The 23502-nt window shown below is 50.6% G+C and overlaps 1 protein-coding gene across 1 annotated transcript; it reads right to left on the reverse strand.

The window, feature by feature from the left end:
- Window positions 1–1287: 1287 nt before the first annotated feature.
- CCDC187 (coiled-coil domain containing 187) lies at window positions 1288–22844 on the reverse strand (the record flags this gene model as incomplete). The annotated part of the gene is made up of 10 exons (XM_080927313.1): window positions 1288–1483; window positions 4666–4837; window positions 5060–5417; window positions 5566–5635; window positions 8198–8292; window positions 8659–9776; window positions 16361–16453; window positions 17942–18040; window positions 21797–22302; window positions 22702–22844. 10 exons carry the CDS (start codon window positions 22842–22844, stop codon window positions 1288–1290), a joined length of 2850 nt encoding a protein of 949 aa, XP_080783439.1.
- Between the last annotated feature and the right edge of the window lie 658 nt (window positions 22845–23502).

Genomic DNA, 23502 nt, shown 5'->3' on the forward strand with positions numbered 1-23502 from the left:
ACGTTGATAGTCTCCACCTTTGAAGTGTGAGCCAAGGTGACCTTTCCTTGTCTATGTTTCACTCTAGTTGCATTTTTTGTCATAGCAGCAGCCAAGGTCCTGGCTGAGGGTCTCCGCTTCTTGCCCTTCCTGGCTCAGAACTCTTACCTGCCATCTCCTGGTGCCCCTAAAGTACAGATTTTATTGGTATAGGGCCTGATCTCTGAGAGAGTCGGCAGCTCTTGCCTGAAGCCCCCAGATATCCTATTTTAGATGAACAGAGTCCCCCAGAGCTAGAGCCTGCTGTTTCTCACACAGACACCCTCACCACATATACACATCCTTCTCTGTAAGTCCACATAAGAACTGACGCATACCTACCAGTATGTCTGAGGCTCTGAGCCTAGTCTAAGACATCCCCTACCCACTCTGCCAGCTCTACCCTGGAGGGGACGCCTGTGCCTTTGCCCAGGTAGGTGTTCTTCGGTCTTGGTACCTAGCCTGTGACTCCCTAGGGTTTCTCTGTCTGGTTGGGGATCTGAGCACAGCTAAGGGTCACATTTACTCTCTGCTTCTCAGAGCCAGGCATAACCACTTCTATTGTTGCCCTTGGTTTGGCTTCATTGTGGATTGAACCCATGGCCTTACACATACTGGGCAAGCACTTTATGCTTGAGTTATCTCCCCAGTCCCATATCCCTGTGTGTGTGTGTGTGTGTGTGAGACCTACTTTTGTGTTTGCTTTGTTGTATGTTTGTTAGGTCTTGCTATGTATCTCAAGCTGGCCTTAAATTTGTCATCATCTTCCCTCAGCCTAGGTGTGGGGCTTACGACCATATTCAAAATCTGTCCTCTGAGGAAAATAAACAAAGAACGATGATAGAGCAAACAGAGTCTCAGGCTTGCTCCCACCCAGTTCCAAGTCACAGTGGGCAGGAAAGTTCCCACTGCAGCCCTACAGACAGAGGGCAGGATACACCCTGAGGGCAGGCTGGTTCCCGGGATTCTGTGGCTTCTGCCATAGGCAAAGAATTCCTTATTCCCTGCCAGGTGCCAGCTCTTCAGCCCCTTAACTGAACCCCAGGAACAAGGACACTTACGTATCAAAGAACCTGGGCTAACAGACACAGGAAAAAAACGAGGGTGACACTCCTGGCTGCAGAAGTGTGGCTCTTCTACAGATCACAATGACAACTGCCATGAAACAGAAGCAGAGGTGGGGGCTGGAGAGCTTCAAAGCACTTTAATACTGAAGTGTGGCTGAATCCACATAGAAATAGGTCTCTCCTCTGCAAGACCAAGCTTGAGCTAGGCCGTGGAGGAGGCCCATGGGAGGCTCCTATGGCCACCCGACCAGCCAGCCCACGGCCTATCTGCAGGCTCACCCTTACCGCAGCTCCGGGTGGTCCAGGGTGTTACCAAGTCTGCCTTTTTGACTTCTGGCATCTTCTCCTGCCAAAGGGAGCTGCAGGTGGGGTCTAGTGCATCTGGCACCCCAAGTGATCTGGAAGACAATGAGTATGTGGTGAGTGAAGTCGTGATCAGGATGGCGCAGAGGAAGGATGGGTGGCAGTGCCTAAACATCCTAAAATCCAGGCAGTATGTCTAGATCAGACCCGAGGGCTTAAGCCCAGGCAGAGGATGGACCTCTAACACACACAGAGCAGCAGTGAGAGTGCGGCACCTGCAGTGGATGATTTGTAGGATGGCCACAGTAAGTGTGTATGCGTGTGGGTGTGTATGCGCATGTGCGTGCGTGTGTGCATAGCAGCCCTGTCAGTGTGCAGTGTAAGCTCCATCACAGCCAGCTCTGCAGATGGGACCACAGTTCAGTGTGGCGCTGTAGGCTATCATCCCTGCAGGTCATCCCTGCGAGCTGCTAAGAACGGCATCCACGGGGCTGAGGAAGGAGATAACTCACAGTGCCACCCCATGGCTAGGACTGTGCGCTGCCCCACAGCTGTGCCGCGCTGTACCACTGCTGGGCCATTGGGAGAGAAGCATAGACATCACCAAGGATTCCAATTCTGCATGGTCTCAGGCAGCTGCCCTCCCTCACACAGGAAAGGTGTGGCCTTTACCCAGGTCAAAACAGCCACAGTGGGCAGCAGGCTGCCTGGCACAGGTGGGGAAGCAGCAGCTGCAGGGATTAGGCGCACAGATGATGGATATGTAAATTGGCTGGTGTAGGCGGTGAACACAGCCTCCGGTCACTCTTTCTCCCTGAGGCACCATCTGTCCCTGGTACAGACTGACCTGGACTCTACCCGAATCACCAAATGTCACCCATGCCTGTGTCCAGCAGCCCTCAAGGCCCACAGGTTCTGTCTCCACCTTCTTCAAGTGAGGAACTGCTCAGGGTGAAGGTGTGGTATGTCCTCACCCAGCCCCTGCCTGGAGTAAAGCTCTTTCTAAGCATTCGGGCATACATTAAGGCTGCAAGGCAGGATGGGAACAGAGACTTGGAAGCTGTTTCCCAAGAAGCAAGAAGCAAGAAGCAATGGGATGGAGTTAAATGTGAAGACGGACCAGAACTACTCGTGTTCTTAACTGAGAAGATGGTGAAAGGCTGGGCCCATCACCAAGTGCCTGTGGGGTGAGGAGAAGATCCCCCCAGTCTCAGCATGAGAGTCCAGACCCTAGGTGCTTTACCTTAGGGGAAGAGAAGGAAACCACAAGCTTGGAAGAGTTAGTGTTGACTTAGGTCTTCAGAAATAAACTAGCAGGACCACCAGGCTGTGACCAACCCCCCACCCCACAGTGAGACCAGCAAACCCCTCCCTACTCTCCCACAGCTCCCACCTTTCTGGGAAACAGGCTCTGAGAATCATTTCTGCCTCTTCTAGTCTCTCCTAAACTATTGGAATAGTACCAGTCCTGTAGAGCTCTGTGGCTCACACAGGTATGCTCATCCGGGGCAGAAACACAGGTGTACCCAACCTGCAGCCCAAGATATGTACCCCAGGACAGCTAAGAATACATCCAACACAAAACCCATACATTTTGACGCTTAAAAACCTCTGTTTGAGGTTCTTAGCATAAACTATATAGATGATAAAGAGGCCAAGGAACTCTAACAAGTTGGACACCCCTGGAGGGGAAGCCAGGCCACGACCCCTGTGTAGCTATGTCAGGAATTCTGGCACCAGGACCTTCTACACCTTATATGGGACCTTGGGATCACTTAGCCTGTCCATCTAAGAGTCTGGGATACTGAAATTAATCTTCCCAAAATTCTGGAACAGTCCATGTTGAAGTAGGGTTATCGAATTAGCAGAGGAAAATCCCAGCACAATTCTGCCCCCTAGTGGCCATTATGAGTCAGTGACGCCACAGGCCTCAAAGGAAACACCAAGTCCACAATCTTCTAAAGTCAAAAAGTTCATTAGGGGTGGGTTCCCTAGTGCAGGGGAGCATCTGGTAAGAAGTGTGTCAGTTCCAGGAGGAGCAGGGGAAGGGGTTGGGGATGTCACATCGCCTTCTGCTTTAAGTGGACGCACTGGGGAGGGGAGGAAGCATGAGCTAGCTCACGGTAAACAGAACTGAGATTTGACATAGACAGCCTCCTCCACGGCTGGGCCAGAGCGGAGAAGCAGCCATCCTCTGGCTTCTGCCATCTTAACCACAGCCTCCTTCACAGTGTGTTCTTCCTGCTCTGAGTGTGCGGCATCCCCTGGGTTTGCGTATCTCTTCTCTTCTAAGACAACTAACCAGATGCCAAGTAGAAGCCAGTTCAGGCTGTGGCGAGCAGTAGGGCACAGTCCCTGTGCATGGGGGCCAAGCCGAGGTCAGGGGTCATCCTGGTGAACCGTGTCAAGCACAGCCATGGGGACAACTGGGCCTCTCCTCCATAGTGTGCGCTCTCTTTTCTGACCACCACTCTGTGGAGAGGCTGCTCAGGTTGGCATTACCTGCCCAGGGTGCTTCAGTCTAAGGACAACAAAGTGCAAGAGACCCAGAGTGGTCCCTCTGGTCAGAAGCACAGAGGATCAGGAGGAGGAGGCTGGGGTGGGGGTAGCAGTTGGGGTCTGCAGAGCTGCAGGACACCCTGGAAAGGCCCAAGGGAGACAGCAGCAGGCAGGGGAGGGAGAGGACACGAACCACAGTTGCAGAGAGAGGAAACCCTTAGCTTTCATCCTCAGAGTTCCTACAGCACAAAAACCTCCCAGATCCTGCCAACCTGGGATTCAGTGGAGACCACTAAAAGTTGAGTGCGGTGGTGCAGAAAGGAAACACGGTGAGATACGCATGAGACACAGTGAGGGTCATAAAAACTAGAGAGGGGACATCACAAGCATGAGTTGGCTGCACCAGAAAAGGCTATGGCCAGGGTTAGGGACCAAGGCCAGAAGACGGTGCACAGATAAGCCTGTGAACTAGACATGGGGCAGTGAAGTCAGGCAGGCTGATGAACCCATGTCAAAATCCTTAGATAACTCAGCCAATGAGGAAAAGTTACGGCAGACGGATCCCCCACGGCCTAAGGGCCAGCACAATGGAGGGTCTCCCTGCCCTGCCTGGTGAGAGGTTCAGGTCAGAGGCAGCACTGCCTACGCCACATCTGGGGAGCTGTGCCCGTCTCCACCCGACCTGACCCCTGGCTGTGACCCCAGGCTAACACTAAGACCCGCCACAGAGGACGCCTCAGGCAGCCTTAATGGCGATAGCACAGCAAACTGGACTCACCTCCTCATGCAGGCACCGAGGGTCTGGAGGGTAGCCATCTCCCTCTGCAGCTTCTTCTCCAGCCCCTCTATGGCTCCTCTGGAAAGAGCGCCATGACTTGATGAACCAGCAAGGTAAGGCTGCGTGTGAGGGACGAGCTGAGACACTGAGGCAGGGGTGCTGGAAACAGGACCTGCAGAAGCGGGCAGACAGGCTTCAGGAAGAGCCTTCCCCAACACAGGATGAGACTGCTAGGGACTGTGCTGGGTGTCACTCAGGGAGTATCAGCAATTGTCACTACCCTCATTGTCTGGGCAACGACCACCCTGCTCTCCAGACAGGAAACTGAATGGGGCCCAGTTGCTCCTAGCGCAAGGGTCATCCAACAGGCATGACACCCACTGCCAAGCCCTACCTTGGGGCTGGCTCTCAATGTGAGTCCCCAGGCTTGGGTTCTGCAGCTCCCAGCTGGGGCTCCATGGTAGCATCTCACCATCCTTGAAGGTGCTGAAGAGAAGGGGCTCAGTCTGCACATCCACCAAGTCCTGGGGAGTTTCTCTGCCCCCTTTAGACACTATGGTTCTGAGGTAAGAGGGAGGAAGAAGGGTGGGGGTGCCAGGTGCTGTGCTGGGGCGCAAGGGAAGCACGTCCGAGGCCAGGTCACAAGCTGTGTCAGGCAACGTCGGCTTGTGCAGCTTGGTGGTTAGGATGTCAATGCGCTGCTTGAGGACCTCGGCCATGGTCTCCAGAGCCTGCAGCCGGGCTTGCTTGTACTGGAAGTGCAGAAGGCCCCGTGGCCCCAGATGCTCAGTGTCCTGGGGGTCCAGGTAGATGCGCAGCCCCACCTCCACCCCAGGCAGGACCTGGTGCTTCATGGGATCAGGGAAGGAGTCGGTAGAGTAGCAGAGGGGCACTACTCACGTCTTCCAGGGGGCGTCCAGTGTCCCAGGTCTCAGCACGGTTCCACGGTTTGTTCAAACACAGACAGAAGCTGCAGGGAGAGGGGAGTGTTGGACACAGCCCCACCAGCATGGTGTTGAGCAGTGTGTGCAAAATACACATGTGAAGCTAGGAGAGGCAATGAGTCAGGGTTGACCACAGACCAGAGGTCAGGGCTCGGACATCACATAGCAGAACACACGGCGCAGCAGAACAAGGACCAAGTATGACGCAGCATGGAGAAATGCAAGCAGAAATGGTAGAAGCTGGAGTTCCTGGACGGCAAGTCCTCAAATCTCAAACACCAAATTACCACACATTCTAGCGTGAATAAACGTATGGGACATGAAGGCATGTCTGCACAGTATCCCCTTGGTGACAGAGAACCCGTGAGCACTGGACAGAGCGGCAACACGAGGCCCACACAGTGGGATGCGTCTTACATGTAAGCACAGAAAGAATGGTGCCTGCTACACCGGGGTGACCCTCAGAAACATCCAGTGACAAGGACATGAGAGACAGCATGCCATGTCTGCACTCACCCAAGCCAAGATCCAGACAGACAGACAAAGCAGGGACTGACAGGGGCTTCTGGTTGGTGTTGAGACAATTTGGGAAGAGGAGATTCTAACGGAGGATGGTGGGGCTGACGGCACAGTACTCGGACTGAGGCTATGGGTAAGCACCTAAAAGCATTAGGCCAGGCACTGGGGTGTATGTCTGCAATCTCAGCAATGAGATCATGTCTCCAAACAAATGATAATACAAACTTATTCAAACCAACAAAAAAGGAGCTAGCGGTGGAAGATCACAAGTTCAATGTCTGCTTGGGCAACTTAGTGAGACCCAGTCTCAAAATAAAAGGCTGGTTTTTGTTTTGCTTTTGTTTTTAAGGCTACAAAGTGGGTTAACACCTTTAATACTAGCACTCTGGAGATACAGGCAGGTAGATCTTTGGGAGTTTGAAACCACCCAGGGCATAATAAGATGTTGTCATAAATAAATACATGTTATAAAAACAAAAGCAGGCCGGAGACATGGCGCAGTGGTTAAGAGCACTGACTGCTCTTCTAGAGGTCCCGAGTTCAAATCCCAGCAACCACATGGTGGCTCACAACCATCTGTAATGGGATCCAATGCCCTCTTCTGGTGTGTCTGAAGACATCAACAGTGTATTCACAACCATTAAATAAACAAATCTTTAAAAACAAAAGCTAGGAATGTAGCTCCATGGCAGAGGGCTTATGCATGAAGCTCTGGCTAGATTCAAACCCAACACGGAAAACCAAGAGGAGGGTGTGTGAGACACCAGTAGGGAAAAGCTGATCAACTTCACTGTAGTTGGAGTTATTCTCACCACCCCTAACGAAACATACTGTAAAACACCCAAAATCTTAGAAGAAAGGGTGTTAGATATGTTTTGTCATACACAAATGATAAATGTTTGGAGATGAATGCGTTGAAACTAATTTAAATATCATGCAAATGTGTGCACGTCTCAAAACACCACATGTACCCCATCTATCCATATGTATAATTTTTATGTTTTTATGTATCAGTTCAGCAAAAACTTAAAATCCAGATGGATTGAGGATTTAAAAAATGGTTATCGTTGTAAATGTTATGTGTGTTTTAGCATAGTTTTAAAAAGTCAGAATAAAAAAGGGTCAGGATTCGTTGAAGGGAGACCGTGATGGGAACACCTTCTCCAACACCGTATGGAGCTAGAAGAGCCAGGACTATCCAGGGCTGTGGTAACTGGCTGGACCTGAGTCCTCTGTTTAGAGCTAGAAGCTGATTTAGAAGTTCACAGATACAGGAACCTAGGCCTCCCTTCAGACATACAGTGAAATCTCAGGCTTCAGTCAGGGACCAACTAGGCAGAGGAAGGGAGTTGAGAGGAGGAGGAGGGAGGATTGAGGAAAAGGGGAGAAAGATCATCCATCTAGGGCTAAGGATGTATCTAGAGGGGTGGGAACAGGCACCAAGGAGGGCAGCTCAAGTTAATGCTAATGCCAAAACCTATTCAGGAATGTCCCCAGTGAGCCTAAGGCAGGGAGGAGGTACTCACCTTAGCAGGGGGCCAGAATGAAGCCAGGCCGGGGAGTGGCTGGCAAGACCCAGAGGTGGGGGAGGGGGAGAGCTGTCTTGTTCTGGTGATGAGGGAAGGAGGGAAGGAGGAAAGGACATGTGGAGGAATCGGCTCCCACATGTTACTGGTGGGGGCGGAAGGTGGTGAAGCCACTGGAAAACCGCATACACAGAAACATCACATCCCCCTGGAGTGGGGCTCTGTGCTCCCCTTGCTGGGCTGCTGTGATGGTAGCGTGTGAGGCACCTGGGGCAGCAGGTAATGGGTTAGGAGCCCTAGGTCAAGTCCTTCCCCGAGGTCAGATAAACCAATATCTGAGGTCAACCCTGGCCATACACAGTGTGTTCTCAAAACACCCTAGTGTCTCTTCTCTGTAAACACTGGGTGCCTTGACCAGTAGAAAAGAATGACCCCAAGGAGCCACACTGTATGGGCAATGCCAGAGAATCCCAAGTTCATATCCTCCCTCCACTCTGAGCTCCTGTTTTGGCCCCGGAAGAGCATCCCGGCCTCCTCACCCACCTGTCTGGAGCCTCTCGGTCCCCAAGCACCATGCCAGATGTCACTTTGCTCCACTTCCGCATTGGTGGTCCCAGGCTCCCCAGGGCTTCCACGTTCTAAAGCAGAGAGGATTCATGAGACCCACAGCCACACTGACTCCAGCCCCCACCAAGGGCAGACAGTGTGGCAGGACTTCCCCAAAGAGCCAAAGAGGAACCAAGTTCAGCTAGGAACACTCCCCAACGTTGTCACCACCCCATGGGACAAAGGTACCCCATGCCTATCATCTTCACCCTAGCACGGTCTCTGTCTCAGGTAAATAAATGCCTGCAAGCTGCCCAGAGCCAATGCCATCTCTACCCCTGGGCCCAGCGTTACCCAGCCACCCACCTGTGGGTGGGCAGTAGGCAGCCAGGGGTAACACAGAGCCTCAGGCTCAAAGGTTTGTCTGATCCCCTTCTTGTCACCCACCCAACACATACCCCAGACTGCATGGGAACAAAGGTGACGATGCCAGGACTCCTCTGGGAGACCACAGGGCTGGCCTCGCCAAAGATGGCCTCTCGGTGCTTCCGGTATCCCTCCTGCAGCCTCTGGTTCCGCAGCTCCAGCGTGTGAGCAGCCAAGGCCTTCTGAGCCATAGCCTGCTGCCGTCGGACCTGTGCCTTCTGTTGCATGAAGTCACGTAAGGATTCAAAACTATGTGGCCGGCCCAGAGACCCCCATGGCCTTGGATAGGGTGTGTCCTGTTCCTTTGAGGGTTTGCTTTGAGGGAAGTTTGGGTGAGGCTCTGGCCAAGCTGGCTTAACTGTTGTGGAAGGAGGGACAGCACTTTTGCTCTTGTTGTAGGGACTGGACCTCTGCACAAAAGAATTACTCCAGGGATCCTGGAGAGCAGAGGGTGGCCTACTCAGAGAATTCCATGGACTGGGCTCAAAAGCCTCCCAGTCTTTACAAGCTGGGTAAGTCTGGCCAGCCAGGGCACTCCAGGGCCGCTGTGAAAAGGGGCTTGGTCTTTCAGGGGAGTTCCCAGACCTCTGGACACAGGTATCCTGGCCCTGAGCTTTCCAGGCCCTGTATGGATTGGTCTGCCAAGCCAGGGCACTCCAGGGCCGCTGTGAGAAGGGGCTTGGCTTTTCTGGGGTGTCTTGCCGCTGTGCTGTCCAGGGCCTGTGTGGACAAGACTCTTGCTCAGCCAAGGCTTTCTTCCAGTGTTGCTGACTGTGCAAGTTCCCAGCTCTGCCCACAGAAGAGCTCTTCCCTGTGGTCATGGTCCAAGCAGTCTTTGAGAAGGAGCCTTGCATGTCCTGGGTCCTTTGGGGTCCCTGATGCCTCTTCCCTGTCAGGTTCTGTGACTTTGGTTTGGATGGTGAGAGCTTCCTGGCCACCCTAGGGCTCCTGGCAAGCTCCAGACCAGCCTGGACTTGCTGGCGCAGGTCTTGGAGGGTGTCCATAGCACCTCGGATAGTTGCTGACTGGTCACGGAGAGCCCGCCTGGGTGTATGCTTGGAAACCCGCTGGTCACTGTGGGCAGACATGGGTTTACACAGCCAGGTGTGGGCAGGCGAGGCCTCGACAGCTGCTGCTTTCCTGTCAGAGCCTGCAAAGACAGGCAACGAAGGAGTGTTGGGGGTCTGTGGGTTAGAGGACAGATCAGACCCGCTCCTTCATTCAGGGGACATCATGGGTGACTAGGGAGGCCCTGGCCTCAGTCCCACAAATTTCCTCTCAGCCTCAATCCTCATGATTAGCACACAGAGAAGAGCAGGGGCTGCTTTGGCGTAAGCCACCTGCTGCATGTGTATTAAAGGGTATACATGGAGGGGTGACAAATGTCTACCACAGGAGTGACCATTTCCATGTGCTCTCCTCACAAAGATCTGCTGTGGTACATTCGCTCCTAAAGCTGAGAAGAGCCGCTTTTCAGGTTTGTAAAGATAAAGTATTCCCACATTTCCATCTCTGAGGGAAATCTCAAGAGAGGCGACCTAGCCACCACCCTCCCTAAGAAATCTCCTCTGTGGCCACCCACTAATGCCAAGCAAAATAGACCAGGCCAAGGCTGAGGCATGAGGTACCTAATTCCGTGGCAGGGGCCTTTCTCTGGAGCCGGGAGAGGGTAGGAGGGGGCCCAAGCAACCGCCTCGCAAGGGCTTGTCCTTTCCGCCAGGCGTACACACCAGCCAACTCAGAATCTTAAATAGAAAACACACAGGGGACCCATGGCTCCCAGACCACTGGCAAAGGTTCATACCAATTCTGGGCACAGCTTGGCACACCCTGCAAGGGCCCACAGGGAAACCCCTTATATCCGAACCCCTGTGGGAACAAAGCCAGTTGTTTAGTCACTAGCCAGCATGGCTGAAGTCCGTCTCAGTGGGACGGTGAGCCCCCAGGATTCTGCTCACTAGAGGTTATATAAAGCCTCTCCCCTAACAGGTCTGCCTGTAGGCCACTCAACACCAGCCCAGGCACACAGCCTACACTTGACCAGGAACAATGTGAAGATCACAGCCCCAGATAACACCTGCATCTGCCACTGAGCCACCGGCTGACACCAGGGCCACAACAGCCAGCAGTGCCATGTGCTCTGAAGCTGGCTAGTCACAGCAGTGGGATCAGGATCAGAGACAAGTTTAGACCACCCTAGTGGTAAGAAAGAAATGACAGCCAAGCTGCCCTTCACACACAATGTCACATGGCAACCATGATTGCTCACGGTTTTCCTTCCTAATCTCAAATTGCATCCAATGCCATTACTGACTGGCCATCATGACAACCCCAGTCACAAAGCCCCACAAAGACAGGAGGCAGGCCTTACGTCCACACTCACACACTCGTTCCCAAATGTACACGGGGCTCATTCTTACACACTCACAAGCTGTGGTGCTCAGTTCCACACAGACTCACATCCACCCACAGGCTCGTTTACATTCTCATGCTCTATAGAAGCCTGTGTAAGAAAAGCTGTCATCTGACCGGGCCATGGTGCACGTGCCTTTAGTCCCAGCACTCGGGAGACACAGGCAGATGGATCTCTGAGAGTTTGGGGCCAGCCTGGTCTACAAAGCGAGGCCAGGACAGCCAGGACAGCCAGGACTCTGTTACCCAGAAACCATGTCTGGAAAAACAAATCCAATCAAACAAGCTTTGAACTTACTGCAAACTAGTGATGTGGCAGAGCACAGGATATGCACATTCCAGGGATTCCCATCATGCCTTTATTCCAGGGATTCCCATCATGCCTTTATTCCAGGGATTCCCATCATGCCTTTATTCCAGGGATTCCCATCATGTCTTTATTCCAGGGATTCCCATCATGCCTTTATTCCAGGGATTCCCATCATGCCTTTATTCCAGGGATTCCCATCATGCCTTTATTCCAGGGATTCCCATCATGTCTTTATTCCAGGGATTCCCATCATGCCTTTATTCCAGAGCAGTCCCATCATGCCTTTATTCCAGGGATTCCCATCATGTCTTTATTCCAGGGATTCCCATCATGCCTTTATTCCAGAGCAGTCCCATCATGCCATTATTCCAGGGATTCCCATCATGCCTTTATTCCAGGGATTCCCATCATGCCTTTATTCCAGAGCAGTATGCAATTCCTTTTAGGAGACTGACCACCTTGTAGGACAAACACTCAGCCTCTGCCCCCATCCACAGTTCATAGTCAGTTCACAGCGTTCTTACACAGGTTACCACAATGTTCACACACGGATTCACACATTTACGTGTTTACATGCTCCCACACAGGCTCACATACACTCACATATGCTCATGCACATTAGCACACATGTTTGCATATTCACATGCTCACAGATGTGCCCTCTCATTCACGAGCACACACTCAAATGCACACAGGCAACTATATACGTGCTTGGTACACTCACATGTGAGCACATGCACTTCCACGCACAGGCTCTTGCACAAACATGGTCACGGGCACAGACAGACCACTGTGTGTAGTTCACTCTGCAAAACTGAAGTTACACCTGGTGTGCTCCCTCACTCTACCCACACCCCTGCTCCAACACCACCCGACGGGATCATCCATGTAGATGAAGCCAGGACTTGCCGGTGCCCTATGGGCACCACATCACAGGTCAGACTGACCAGAGCACTGACCCCTGCAGGCAGCCTGAGTCACGCCCTTCTCCTCCCTCCTCCTTCCTCCCTCCTCCCTCCCATGACCTGACAGTTGTGAATTAAATAGCAATCTGCCACAGTTTAGAAAATTAAGCCATTGGGGACTGGAGAGATGGCTCAACGGCGAAGAGACACTGGCTGCTCTTCCAGAGTCCTGGCTTTGATCCCACCACCCACAAGGCAGCTCACAATGCCTCTAACTGCAGTCCCCAAGAATTTGACAGTGTCTTCAGGACTCCTCAGGCACCAGGCGGGCAAGTGGTGCGTGGACACATATGGGCAGAATATTCATACACGCAAAACATAAAGTTACATTTTTAAAATTTTTAAAACACTTTGAAAAATAGTTAAATCGTGATAGTTGTTAAGATATTCACCTATTCAGACCAAAGAAAAAGCAAAGCTCCTATGTTAAAAAGTCTGAAGAAACTCTGCTGGGGTGAGCTGCCTCAAGTCAGCCAGTGCTCCAGGCCTTAAACTCCCTTTCCCGGGCAGAGACGGACAGCAGGCAGCCAGGCCCTGTCTGGGGACAGGCTTCGCTTTCTCTAGATCCCAGATACTGCTGCTTCTACTTTTTTTTCTTTTGGTTTTCAATTTTTTAAAATTGTTGTTGTTGTTTTTAGACAGGTTTTCTCTGTAGCCCTGCCTGTCCTGGAACTCACTCTAGACCAGGATGGTTCCCACAGAGATCTGCCTGCCTTCGCCTCCCAAGTGCTGGGATCAGAGGTGTGTGCCACCACTGCCCGGCTTGGGCCCAACTTCTTAAACTGTCTTGATCCCATATGGGGCTGCATAACTGAATGCGGGGGCAGGGCAAGAGGCAATCGTAAAAAAAAGTTTCTAAACACACAGCAGGCTGGAATCAATAGAAAACAAAAGGAGGCTGTGATCAATATAGACTCACGTGCTGCGTGACGGTCTGTCAGCGCTCACCCTGTCACATCCCAGAGTCACACCGACTCAGTTCTGAGCACACTGCAGACACACCGCACATGCCATCACTCCACACACCTCCAACACACAAACGCCTCAGCTAGACCCCAGATCAGGGTTTGTCACAAACTGCCATGATTTTACTATACACAAAACGCTTCCTGCTTCTACGCAGACATGCTGGTTTTGTTATATATATTTTTTTAAATGTCTATTTTCCTGTGATCATGGCTCAGTATCTAAGTCTCTACTGAGCTTGAGTGTTTGATTTTTAAAACTGCTCTTTGAGTTTCTGACTTCAGTTTCACTTACAAGAATTCTTAGGGCCTGGAGAGATGGTCAGTGGTTAGAGCACCGGCTGCCCTTCCAGAGGCCTCAGGTTCAGTTTTCAGCAGCCACACAGTGACTCACGTGTGACGTGTGACCTGTAATGTCAGTCTAGGAGTTGTTCATCCTCTTCTAGCTTCATAGGCGTCAGGCATATATATAGTGCACATGCATACATGCAGGTAAGACACTCACAGTAAAATAAACTTTAAAATAAAATAAATAAAATTTTACTTAAAAAAAAAACCTGCTAAGTGGCCTTTGTCTAAGGATTAGGACAGAATTTCCAACAATTTCTGAAATAGCCCTAAACACACTTCTGACACATCACTCAACTCTGAAAAACTTTGAGGATGCTTTTGCACCCTACGGAATCAAATATTCAGGAAGGATTTAATGCTTTATGCAAAATATGCAAATAAATATGCATAGCGTTACTGTGCAAATACGCTTTTGTCTTAGTAGATGGTTGCATCACTGAATGGAGACAGTTTAAGACATTCCCCAGAAGAACAGGACCCCAGGCCAAGAAAGGTCAACATTGAAGCCTTAGGGTTCCAGACCTGAGGCTAAGCCCAGCTGCTGTTCATCAGACAGAGCTGTAGGGCCAGTGCCTAGACTTTCCCATCTATAAGAGAGGGCAATGTGCCTAACGGTGCCTCCTGACACTGCCAAAGACAGCTGCCACCTTCACAGGCAGCTGGGAACACAAGCTGAATTCTGGAGTCTGGGGTGAGGTTGTCTGACTGTGCTGGCTACATCCGGGTCACAGTGAGGATGAGGATAAGGATGCGCTTCCCAAGCGTCTCTCAGCCCTGTCCTTCGGTGATCATGGAACTGATCACGCTCTCTCTGTCAGGCACGGGGCCAGAAGCCCCATGTAGGGAAGAGAGCCCCACTGGCCACTCAGCCAGCCAGCCTCCCCATTAGCCCACCAGAGGAGTCCCGGTCGATAAATGGGTCCTGATGGGCACATTTTTTCTTCTGCTGAACAGTTTAATGGCAATTAATTTTTTTATGGGAGGATTTTTAATCTGTGGAAATGGATGGAGCCCCCAAGTGCCCTGTCAAAGCTCCAGGCCAACCTAATCTATGATAAAAAATGCAAAGCAAGGTAGTATAATCTGAAATTAAATATCGGGCTTCATTTTCCTTTGGCCCGGATGGATGAATATTTTATAACTATTGTGATTTAATTTTTTGTTAACTACAGCAAATTTCTAATTCATCCAATTCCCAAGTCCTGTAGCTCTGACCCCTGAACCCAAACTCATCTCTCCTTAGCCCAGCTGTGGCTTCGTTCCTGACAGAAACTAATGGTCACCACCATCAGGGTGACACAGTGCCTACAATGATGAATGCAGCTGGTGGCTTGTCCTCTGACCCCGTGTCAGGCAGGCAGCGGGTCATTTTTCAAGCAAGCCATTAAAACAGAACAGCAGAGAGCAGTGGATGAGGGGATGATGCGGAAGATGGCTGTATTTTATGCATGCTCAGGGAACCTTTCAGAATCTTCTTGTAGTATTGCTGTCTCTCAGTCTTGGATTCTAGATGTGATTGTCCTTCTCGACCTGTGTCACCTCTGGCCAGCTGGAAGACTCAAGTGCACCCTCCCCTGAGCGCAGTGTGTGCGAGGCAAAGACTTGTTACTCTAGAAGACGTGGATTGCTTGGGAGCAGTGGAGGCAGGACACTGAGCAGAAATGGAGGTAAAGTTGTGCACAGAGCACATGCTGGGGTGGGGAAACTGAGGCAGAGAGATTTCAAAAGACAGCTTAAAAGTACTCCCAGACCCTGTGGGACCTTGTGCTCAGTCTTGCCAAACTGAGCACAACTCACTGGGTAGTGATCTCCATACCTGGGAAGTCTTAATGGTATGGCTGAGGCCAGGCTGGGTCAGGAGGCCTCAACAAGGGCTCAGGCATGGTCTCAGAATACACCTGGTACTCTAGGAAGAAGCACAGGTCTAGAGCCAGATGTGTCAGGCCTAGCCCAGGTCTTTACCTTTGTGGTCCTGAGCTGGCTGACAAGCCTCCCTGGGCCTCAGTTTCTACATCCAGAGGATGGGAGCCAAGCTGCTCTCCCAGCATACCGCAAAGACATTCTAGACTCTGCTTGACTCTCTCTCAACAATCTCAAAATACTCACATCTGGCCTTTATTTGGGGTTCATGGTTCCAGGTAGATGGAGGGACCCCTTTGGTTCTCCCCCTCCCCACCGCATGCTGTAGAAGCAGCAGTCTGTGTAGCAACTAGGAGTCTGGGATTCTATAAGGAACCAACCAACCTCAGGAAAGGGTGTATCCTAGATCAAAGCTTACCACCCGCAGAGTCACTCACAAAGACTTGCCATAAGACTGACAACCACACAGGTCAGGGTGGAGCACTTGTAGGCAGCTCACAGTGCCACTGAGACATGGGTACCACCAAGCATGCTTCCATCTCTAATCCAGCATCCCAAGTCAGGAAGGTACCACTTTACTCAGTCTTCCTAGCATGCCACTCTTCTGAAGACCAAAGGGCTGAGAACATCAAGCACGTGGCCAGATGGCTTTACACCATTCAGTCTTCAGGGGCATAAGGGCAGCTCGAATCACTTAGGGAGCTGCAGACCTTCCACTTCATGGCAAGGAACCTGCAGAACCCAGGGCTCCTTGGACATGGCAAAGCAGGCGGGCCCTGGCAGCCAATGTCCCCAGCACAGAATCAAGAGCAATGTGTCACCCTCACCAGCTAGAATCTCAGACTCTGGGGTCTGAAGCAGCAAACCTCACCTCTACCTTTGGCAGTTCTGCGAAGGATAGATGACCTTGAGATCTCTCTTTTGCAAGAAGCATTTTTGACATTTTTTATGTTTGTCCTTGGAACTGAGAGAAGAAATGAGAGAGAAGAACAGAGGAAACCTTAATCAGACAACATTTTGCAAGGAGGCAATATACTTACCTTAACGCTAGGGGCTGGGTCTGCATTTGCTAAGCAAATGAATGACTGAATGAGCCAAGCCTCAAGGGAATCCAAGTAGAGCGTCTCTGCCCTGGACTTAGCTCCCACCAGGGAAGGAAGATGGAGGCTGGAACTAAAGGGCTCAGTCTCTGACTGACAAACAAAATGGCATCAAGCTGATAGAGGAGCCCCTTCAATATCCCATAGCAAGTTCAGTGGCTAACTGGGGTTGAATCCTCTGTTTGGGAGGCTGAAGCAGGAAGATCTAGAGTTCAAGACCAAGCTGAGCTGTGTAGTGAGGTCTACAAAGGAAAGAGGAAGAGGAAGAAGAAACGTGAAGAGTCAGAGGCAGGAGAACATGTTCTGTGGCACTCCAGTCATGTGACATTGCATCATCAGATCCACAGACAGGAAGTAGAATGGTGAGCACAAGGCTTTCTTCTTACCCCATCCTGCTTCCAAAGGAAGGGGGAAGAAAGTGCCAACCAAGAGCCGTGGACCAATGGGCCTGGGAGGGCTATGGCTTCTGCATCTGAACTTGACCAGTGGCCCAATAGCCACACTTGTGGTAGAGAAGGAACGATGGATTGTCAGACAGGGTCTCATGGGAGGCAGAAGAAAAGATAGGACTAGGCTCAAGAAGGTTCTTCCTAGCCTGCCCATCAGCCAGCTTGAGACCCTACCTACATCTGCCATTGGTTCACAATCACAACGCAAGGCATGCCCCCATAATCTGTTGTCCAATAGGTGTCAACTAGAGTACTGACCAGCCTTCACACCTTGCTAGGGACCTGCCTCTTCCATGAGAAACCCTCCTGTTCCCAAATTGTCCAGGGTGTCCATGATCTGGGGGAAATCCCAAAGCACCTGTGTTTCTATGCTTCCCCTCCACTCCCTCGAATCTACAAAAGCTCCTAAGTGTCTGCACAAACAGAGATTCTAACATGCAGTCTAACTGGCAAAACGTGAGCCCAGCACCCTTACAGGGATGATGCTCCTGCCATCTCTCTATGCCTCTTTATTGTTGACTAGAAGTGTGAGCAAAAGTCACAGCTGCCAAGATCTAAAAGTCTTGAGTCTCCATCATTCACCATCCCCAGGGCCAGCCACGGGATTTTGAGTACTGCCTTCCATCTACAATGCAGGACAACAAGCCTCGGGTCTGGCAGGGATTGAGAGGTGTGGGTTCAGAACAGGGCTGCCATACAAGGATGTGGGAAGGGCCGGGGCCTGGCCTTCTCTACACAGATGTCTTTGCTAGGAGATGGCTCTGCTTTACATTCCTACTTTGATTCCTTCTCTTGAGAGGCAAAGCATGAGAACCCAGGTTCCTAGGAAATCCCTGCATGACCCCTTCCTAGGTGGGGTCCTTTTTGACCATACGTGTCTTTATTAATTTCAGAGCCACTCACCTGAAGTGTGATGCTGGGGAACCTTTGAGAGCTCCCGTCTCAAGCTGAGAGATGTCTTGTCTTTGCCTCTCTGCACAGCTGTACGAAGAGTGCCTGATGCTGGAGACAATCAAAAGAAGAGACCATGTATAGTGAAATGGTTTCCAGAAGGGAGTTCCAGTTTAGAGCCCCTGGAAGCCTAGTTTGTTCTTCTGCTCAACAAACACCTCAAGCCAGAAAACACATCCCACAAGGCCATCTGAACACTTACCACTGTGATTAAAAAGTCACAAATCTTTCTTATCAAAACCAGCACAAACATCTTGTCCTGGAAGCTTGCTCAGGCCAACTATGAGCAAAGACATCTCACAGGTATACACTTTCTCCGTTGTATATAGTCTAAGATCCAGGCCCAGGAAATGATGCCACTCATAGTGGGCACCTCAATTAATATAATTAAGATAATCCTGGACCCAACAAGATAGCTCAGCAGGTAAAACACACAGCCATGCAAGCTTGGTGACCTGAGTTCAATCCCTGGACTCACAGAAAGATGAAAGGAGAGAACCAATGTTACAAAGTTGCCCTCTGACGTCCCCTTGGAATGCCACATGCACCCAATACACATGTACATCACACACACACACACACACACACACACACACACACATACACACACAATTACACACACACAACTTTTTAAAGGTCATTTCTGATAGACCTGTTGTGCAGGTGACTCTACATGTCATCAAACTGACAAGTGAGATTAGCCATCCCAAAAGGTTAGCGGGCACGTTTGGCATAAGCCCAGAAGACCAGAGTATGGCTAGCAATGCGGACGGTAGAGCCTATACTCTTGAGGGATTTAGGTTCTGCAAGAGCAGGACTCAAGGCCTCACGTATTGCTCGGTAGCAGAGAATTCCTGTGCATTTTGTCTCCACACAGAAACCGTGTAGGAGGCTGAGTTTAAAGGTGCTAGGGTAGCTTATTCAATTTCACAAAGTTCCAAGGCGGCCCAGTGTTCAGGGCGCAGCATGGGTATTGTTGGCTTTTGGTCAGGTTTACAGTGAAAATCAGAAGCAAGAAGCAGAGGATTTGAAAAGCCTTCAGTTTGACCAGAAAAGAACCTACATAAAGTTGGAGCCAAGGACAATCTGGACAAAGATTAATTTCAGAAAAGAGCTGCTAGGACACCCTGCTTACAGAGGGACACCTACAAAGTTGTTTCCACAGATTCACCTCATTGTCCTTGGTCATCTAGGCACACAAAGGCCACTGTAGCCAAAGTCCAGGAGGGCCCACTTACTGCTAAGCAGACCTTAGCATTATCCACATGGTGCTAATTTTTAAGGCATATAGATCGCAGAGATAATGAGCTCGTGGAAGCTCCTATTAAGATGTCAAAGGAGAGTCTTAGAGGTCAAAATCCCCACATATCAATTGCCCTCCGAAGAACAGAGCCTGAAGCTCTGAAGATGAAGTGTAAGCTGCAAAGATGACACTGGGAAGTTAGAGATTCCAGGACAGTGGACTTGCTGAGGAAAGCCACACCAAGTAAGTAGAGCCACCCAGGAGAGAAGACTTGAGACTGCAGCAAATAAGGCTTAAGGGCGGGGTCTCACAAGGCTTAGGGGTGGGGTTTCACAGCCCTTGGAAGCTCATGTCATGCTCCCATGCACCCAAAATGCTGGACAGAAACCTACACAGTACAGGGGCTGGACACATGGCTCAGTAATTAAGCACATTTGCACATTTGGTGTTCTTGCAGAAGATACTTGTTTGATTCCCAGCACCATACCAGAAGGCTCACATTGCCTTTAATTCCAGATGCAGGGGCTCTAAAGCCCTCTTCTGGCCTCCACTGGCACCAGGCACACATGTAATACACATTCAAACACACAAGCAAAACACTACATACATTAAAAAGTTTTAAGTTGGGGCTGGAGAGATGGCTCAGTGGTTAAGAGCGCTGACTGCTCTTCCAGAGGTTCTGAGTTCAAATACCAGCAACCACATGGTGGCTCACAACCATCTGAAATGAGATCTGATGCCCTCTCCTGCTGTTTCTGAAGACAGCTACAGTGTACTTATATATAATAAATAAATAAATCTTTTTTTTAAAAAGTTTTAAGTTATAGGATATAGTGCTCTCTCTTATGGTTTCAATCTCAGTTTGGACCAATACTTCCTTAATATTTCTCTGTTCTCTTTTGAAATGACCCTTAGCACTGTATCTTGGAAAAACAAAGTGTTTTGTCTTGCCTCTCTGAGAGTTCAACTGGATCTTTTAGCAATTCCAAAGTCTTTGAGCTCCTTCGAGGTGGGATTGGATTTTGTACCAAGACAAACCTTCAGCACCCAGGGTGCAATGGTGTGGTTTTGACATTTAAAGGTCTCAAAGGCTGATCCCAGATGCTGATACTACTTGAGGGGCGAAGATGCTAATTCTAGAAATGAGTTAACCCATTGATGGGTTTCTAGCTGAATGGGCTAGGAGAGTCTGATAGGAGGAAGTGTGTCTTTGCAGGAAACATTTTATCTATTGATCCTTCCTATCTCTCTGCTTCCGGTCTACTGTGTGGTGTGCAGGTTGTCTCTGCTTCCGTCCACTGTGTGGTGTGCAGGTTGGCTCTGCCATACCCCTGCACCCTGGAGCTCTGCCTTACTGCAGGCCCGAGTCAATGGAGCCCAGCCCCCCATGAAGAATCCTCTGAGACATGAGCCAAAGAAAATCCTTCCTCGTCCAGGTTATTTTTCTCAAAAACATTTTGTAACTGTGGTATACTAACCCGGGGACACACCTCAGCGAACTAGCCGGGGCACTCTGCTGGAAAGGCACATAGAAGTCAGTGAGGATTTTGTTTCCTCTCTCTATTTATCTGTACTTTCCAAAGGACGTTCTTCTTGAAAGAAAGTCACAAAACAAGTCCCATGAGATTCCATTTCTATGAGGTGCCCAGAGTCATCAAACCCATAGGGACAGGAAGTAGAAGGTGGGCTCCAGGGACTTGAGGGGCTGCTGGGGTTGAAGGTGAAGGATGGATCATTTGGAGAAAGACGGTAGTAATGGCTGCATAACAAGGACTCAGTGCCTGAAATCAGCAGGACATTTTTAAACAGTAGCGGTGGGACTGGTGAAATGGCTCAGGAGGTAAAGCGGCTTGCTACCAAGGCACACATCTTGACTTTGATCCCCAGGACCCACAAGGTGGAAGGAGAGAACCTGACTTCTGCAAGCTGCCCTCTGACCCCCAAACTGGGCTGTGGCAATGCTCCCCACATACAGATACATAGATGCACGAATAAAGAAATGTGATGCATTTTAAACACTAGAGATGGCTCATTTTAATGTCAAGTATTTTACCATGGCTTTTGAAAAGAAGCTGCCACCTTACAGAACAGATCTTTCTACCTTAGAGAACTTCCTAAGCAGCTGCCTAGTTTCTTTCCCATCTTTGATGGGAAGCTCTTCAGGTATCTGTTTAGCTGACATCCACCTTTCTCGCTCCAGAAAACACAACCTGTCTTGTTTGTGGGTGACAGGCAGGCCTTTTAAATCCCACACTGGCTTGCCAGTTGCACCCAACAAAATCCAGGCTTGCTTAAACAGCCTCTAAGGCTTCAGGGACAAACATTAAGTCCCTTCTACAACTCCACAGGCTCTCTGGGTGTCTGTCTTCCAAGGCTTCACTCCTCTCATTGACACAGTGATGAATCTTCTTCACCCTAAACTCAGCTCAGAAGTCCCACCCCAAGCTACACTGCTCTCCTAGTCCTCAAACCCTTTTGGGGGCCTTACGAACATAACGTTACTACTTGCCCTCCATTTTCCCCGTAGCTGTGGCCCACACCAGCTGAGCAAAGCAGCCACTGACCTGGGAAAGCAGGCACTGGAAGAGCATTTGTCACCTTGGGGGTCTTCCACTGTGGCATGGTTGAGGTCTTGTAGAGGCGCGAGGCACTAGATGGGTCAGAGATGCCCAGGGAGGCACAGCTGGCCTGCCATTGGGCCTGGGCTCGGATCTTGTCCCTCAACTGCTCCAGACGAGGGTTACTCTTCCTGGGAAGGCGCTGGGGCCCCAATACCAGGGGTGGCCTTTCCTTCCATGGTCCATGGAAAAGTGCGCATGATTCATGCCCTCCTGAGGAGCCAGACATTCTGCCGGATGACACCGAGCTACGCACATCCATAGTGTCTAAGCGTGGAGACCATGTGGGCAGGCTGCAGGCTTTCATGTAAGGGCCTGGCTCCTTGATATAATCAGGCCAGGCCACATAGGGAGCTGTTTGAGATGGATTCAGCTGCTGGGACAGGAAAGGCCACCTCAGCGTTGTAGCCAAAAGGTTGTCCTTGGCTGCATGTGGATGGTACACTTCATCCCTTGGAGAGAGGGACAATACAACCGGTCAGAGCACAATCTCTCAGATGGATGGGATCCTACAATCCCCAACACCCCTTTCTCCCTGTTTCTACCTCACAGCCTAAGACAAGAGGGACTAGAAAATGCCTCCAGCACGTGGACATTCCCTGACATTCTCCCTCAGACATTAACTATACCCTATTAAGGTAGGTACCATGATTAATTCAATTTATGCATGAGAAAACTGAAGCTAGAGTTGCCAGGTCAAAACCAAGGGCACAAGCAAGTTTTGGCTAGGGATCCACACACTCAATTCCTGTATCCTCCCTACTTTCCACAAACAAGCTGCCCCTGGGCAAAAGTGACCATAAGACTATTAACATTGCTAATACTCTTGTCCTCGTCCACATAAGCACTACCTGTGTTTGGTGCTGTCCTTCCGACCAGCCACTCTCCCCATGGCCTTGAGGGAGTAGAGGCCTTCTTGTTGGTTGTCCCTGGAACAGTTCTGCAGGGCTCCCCTTGGGGAGATGGGCAGCACATCCATGAGCGGGGTTGTCATTGCAGCCCAGATAGGAGGATGCAGATGGCGAACCACGCCACCTGGGGCCCTGGCTCTAACAGTGCGATGACATGGCAGTCTGCAGGCCTACCACACTGTATCCATCATGGACTGGCCACTGCCTTGCTGGATACTGTCCAGTGTGGGTCCCCTGACCCTCAGGACAGTCACTGAAGGAGGGTAGGGACAATGAGTACTAGCCTTGGGTAGACAATGGCTGTGGGATTTCATAGCCCAATGGCTGTGGGCTGCTTGTCATGGGGTGGGAGAGAATTCCAGGTGGCCCATGACAGCATAATAACCCCGTGTCACTGAGTGCTGTCCTGTGGCTTCAACTCCTACTCAAGACTCTAGCTAGCAGCCAGCTGCCCCTGACATTCGAGGGAGCACACATCCAACAGAGACTTCTGGAAGTCAGTATGATGAAAAGCATAGGGGTTCTCTGGTCAGTTAGCCCTGTGGTCAACACAGTTCCAAGGCCAAAAGACCCAAATCTCAGCTCTAAGCAGGATAACCTAGAGAATGCGCCTCACCCCGAGGACTGTGAGACCTCGTAAGCCCTCTACTGTCTTTTCTCCTCCCTGCTGGCTGGGAAGCAAAGGTAGGATTAGAACCCTACCTAGCTTGGAGCTTTTCTTCCCAAGAATTCCCAGAGAAC

Source organism: Micromys minutus (genome assembly GCF_963924665.1).
Source record: "Micromys minutus genome assembly, chromosome: 13".
Taxonomy (NCBI): domain Eukaryota; kingdom Metazoa; phylum Chordata; class Mammalia; order Rodentia; family Muridae; genus Micromys; species Micromys minutus.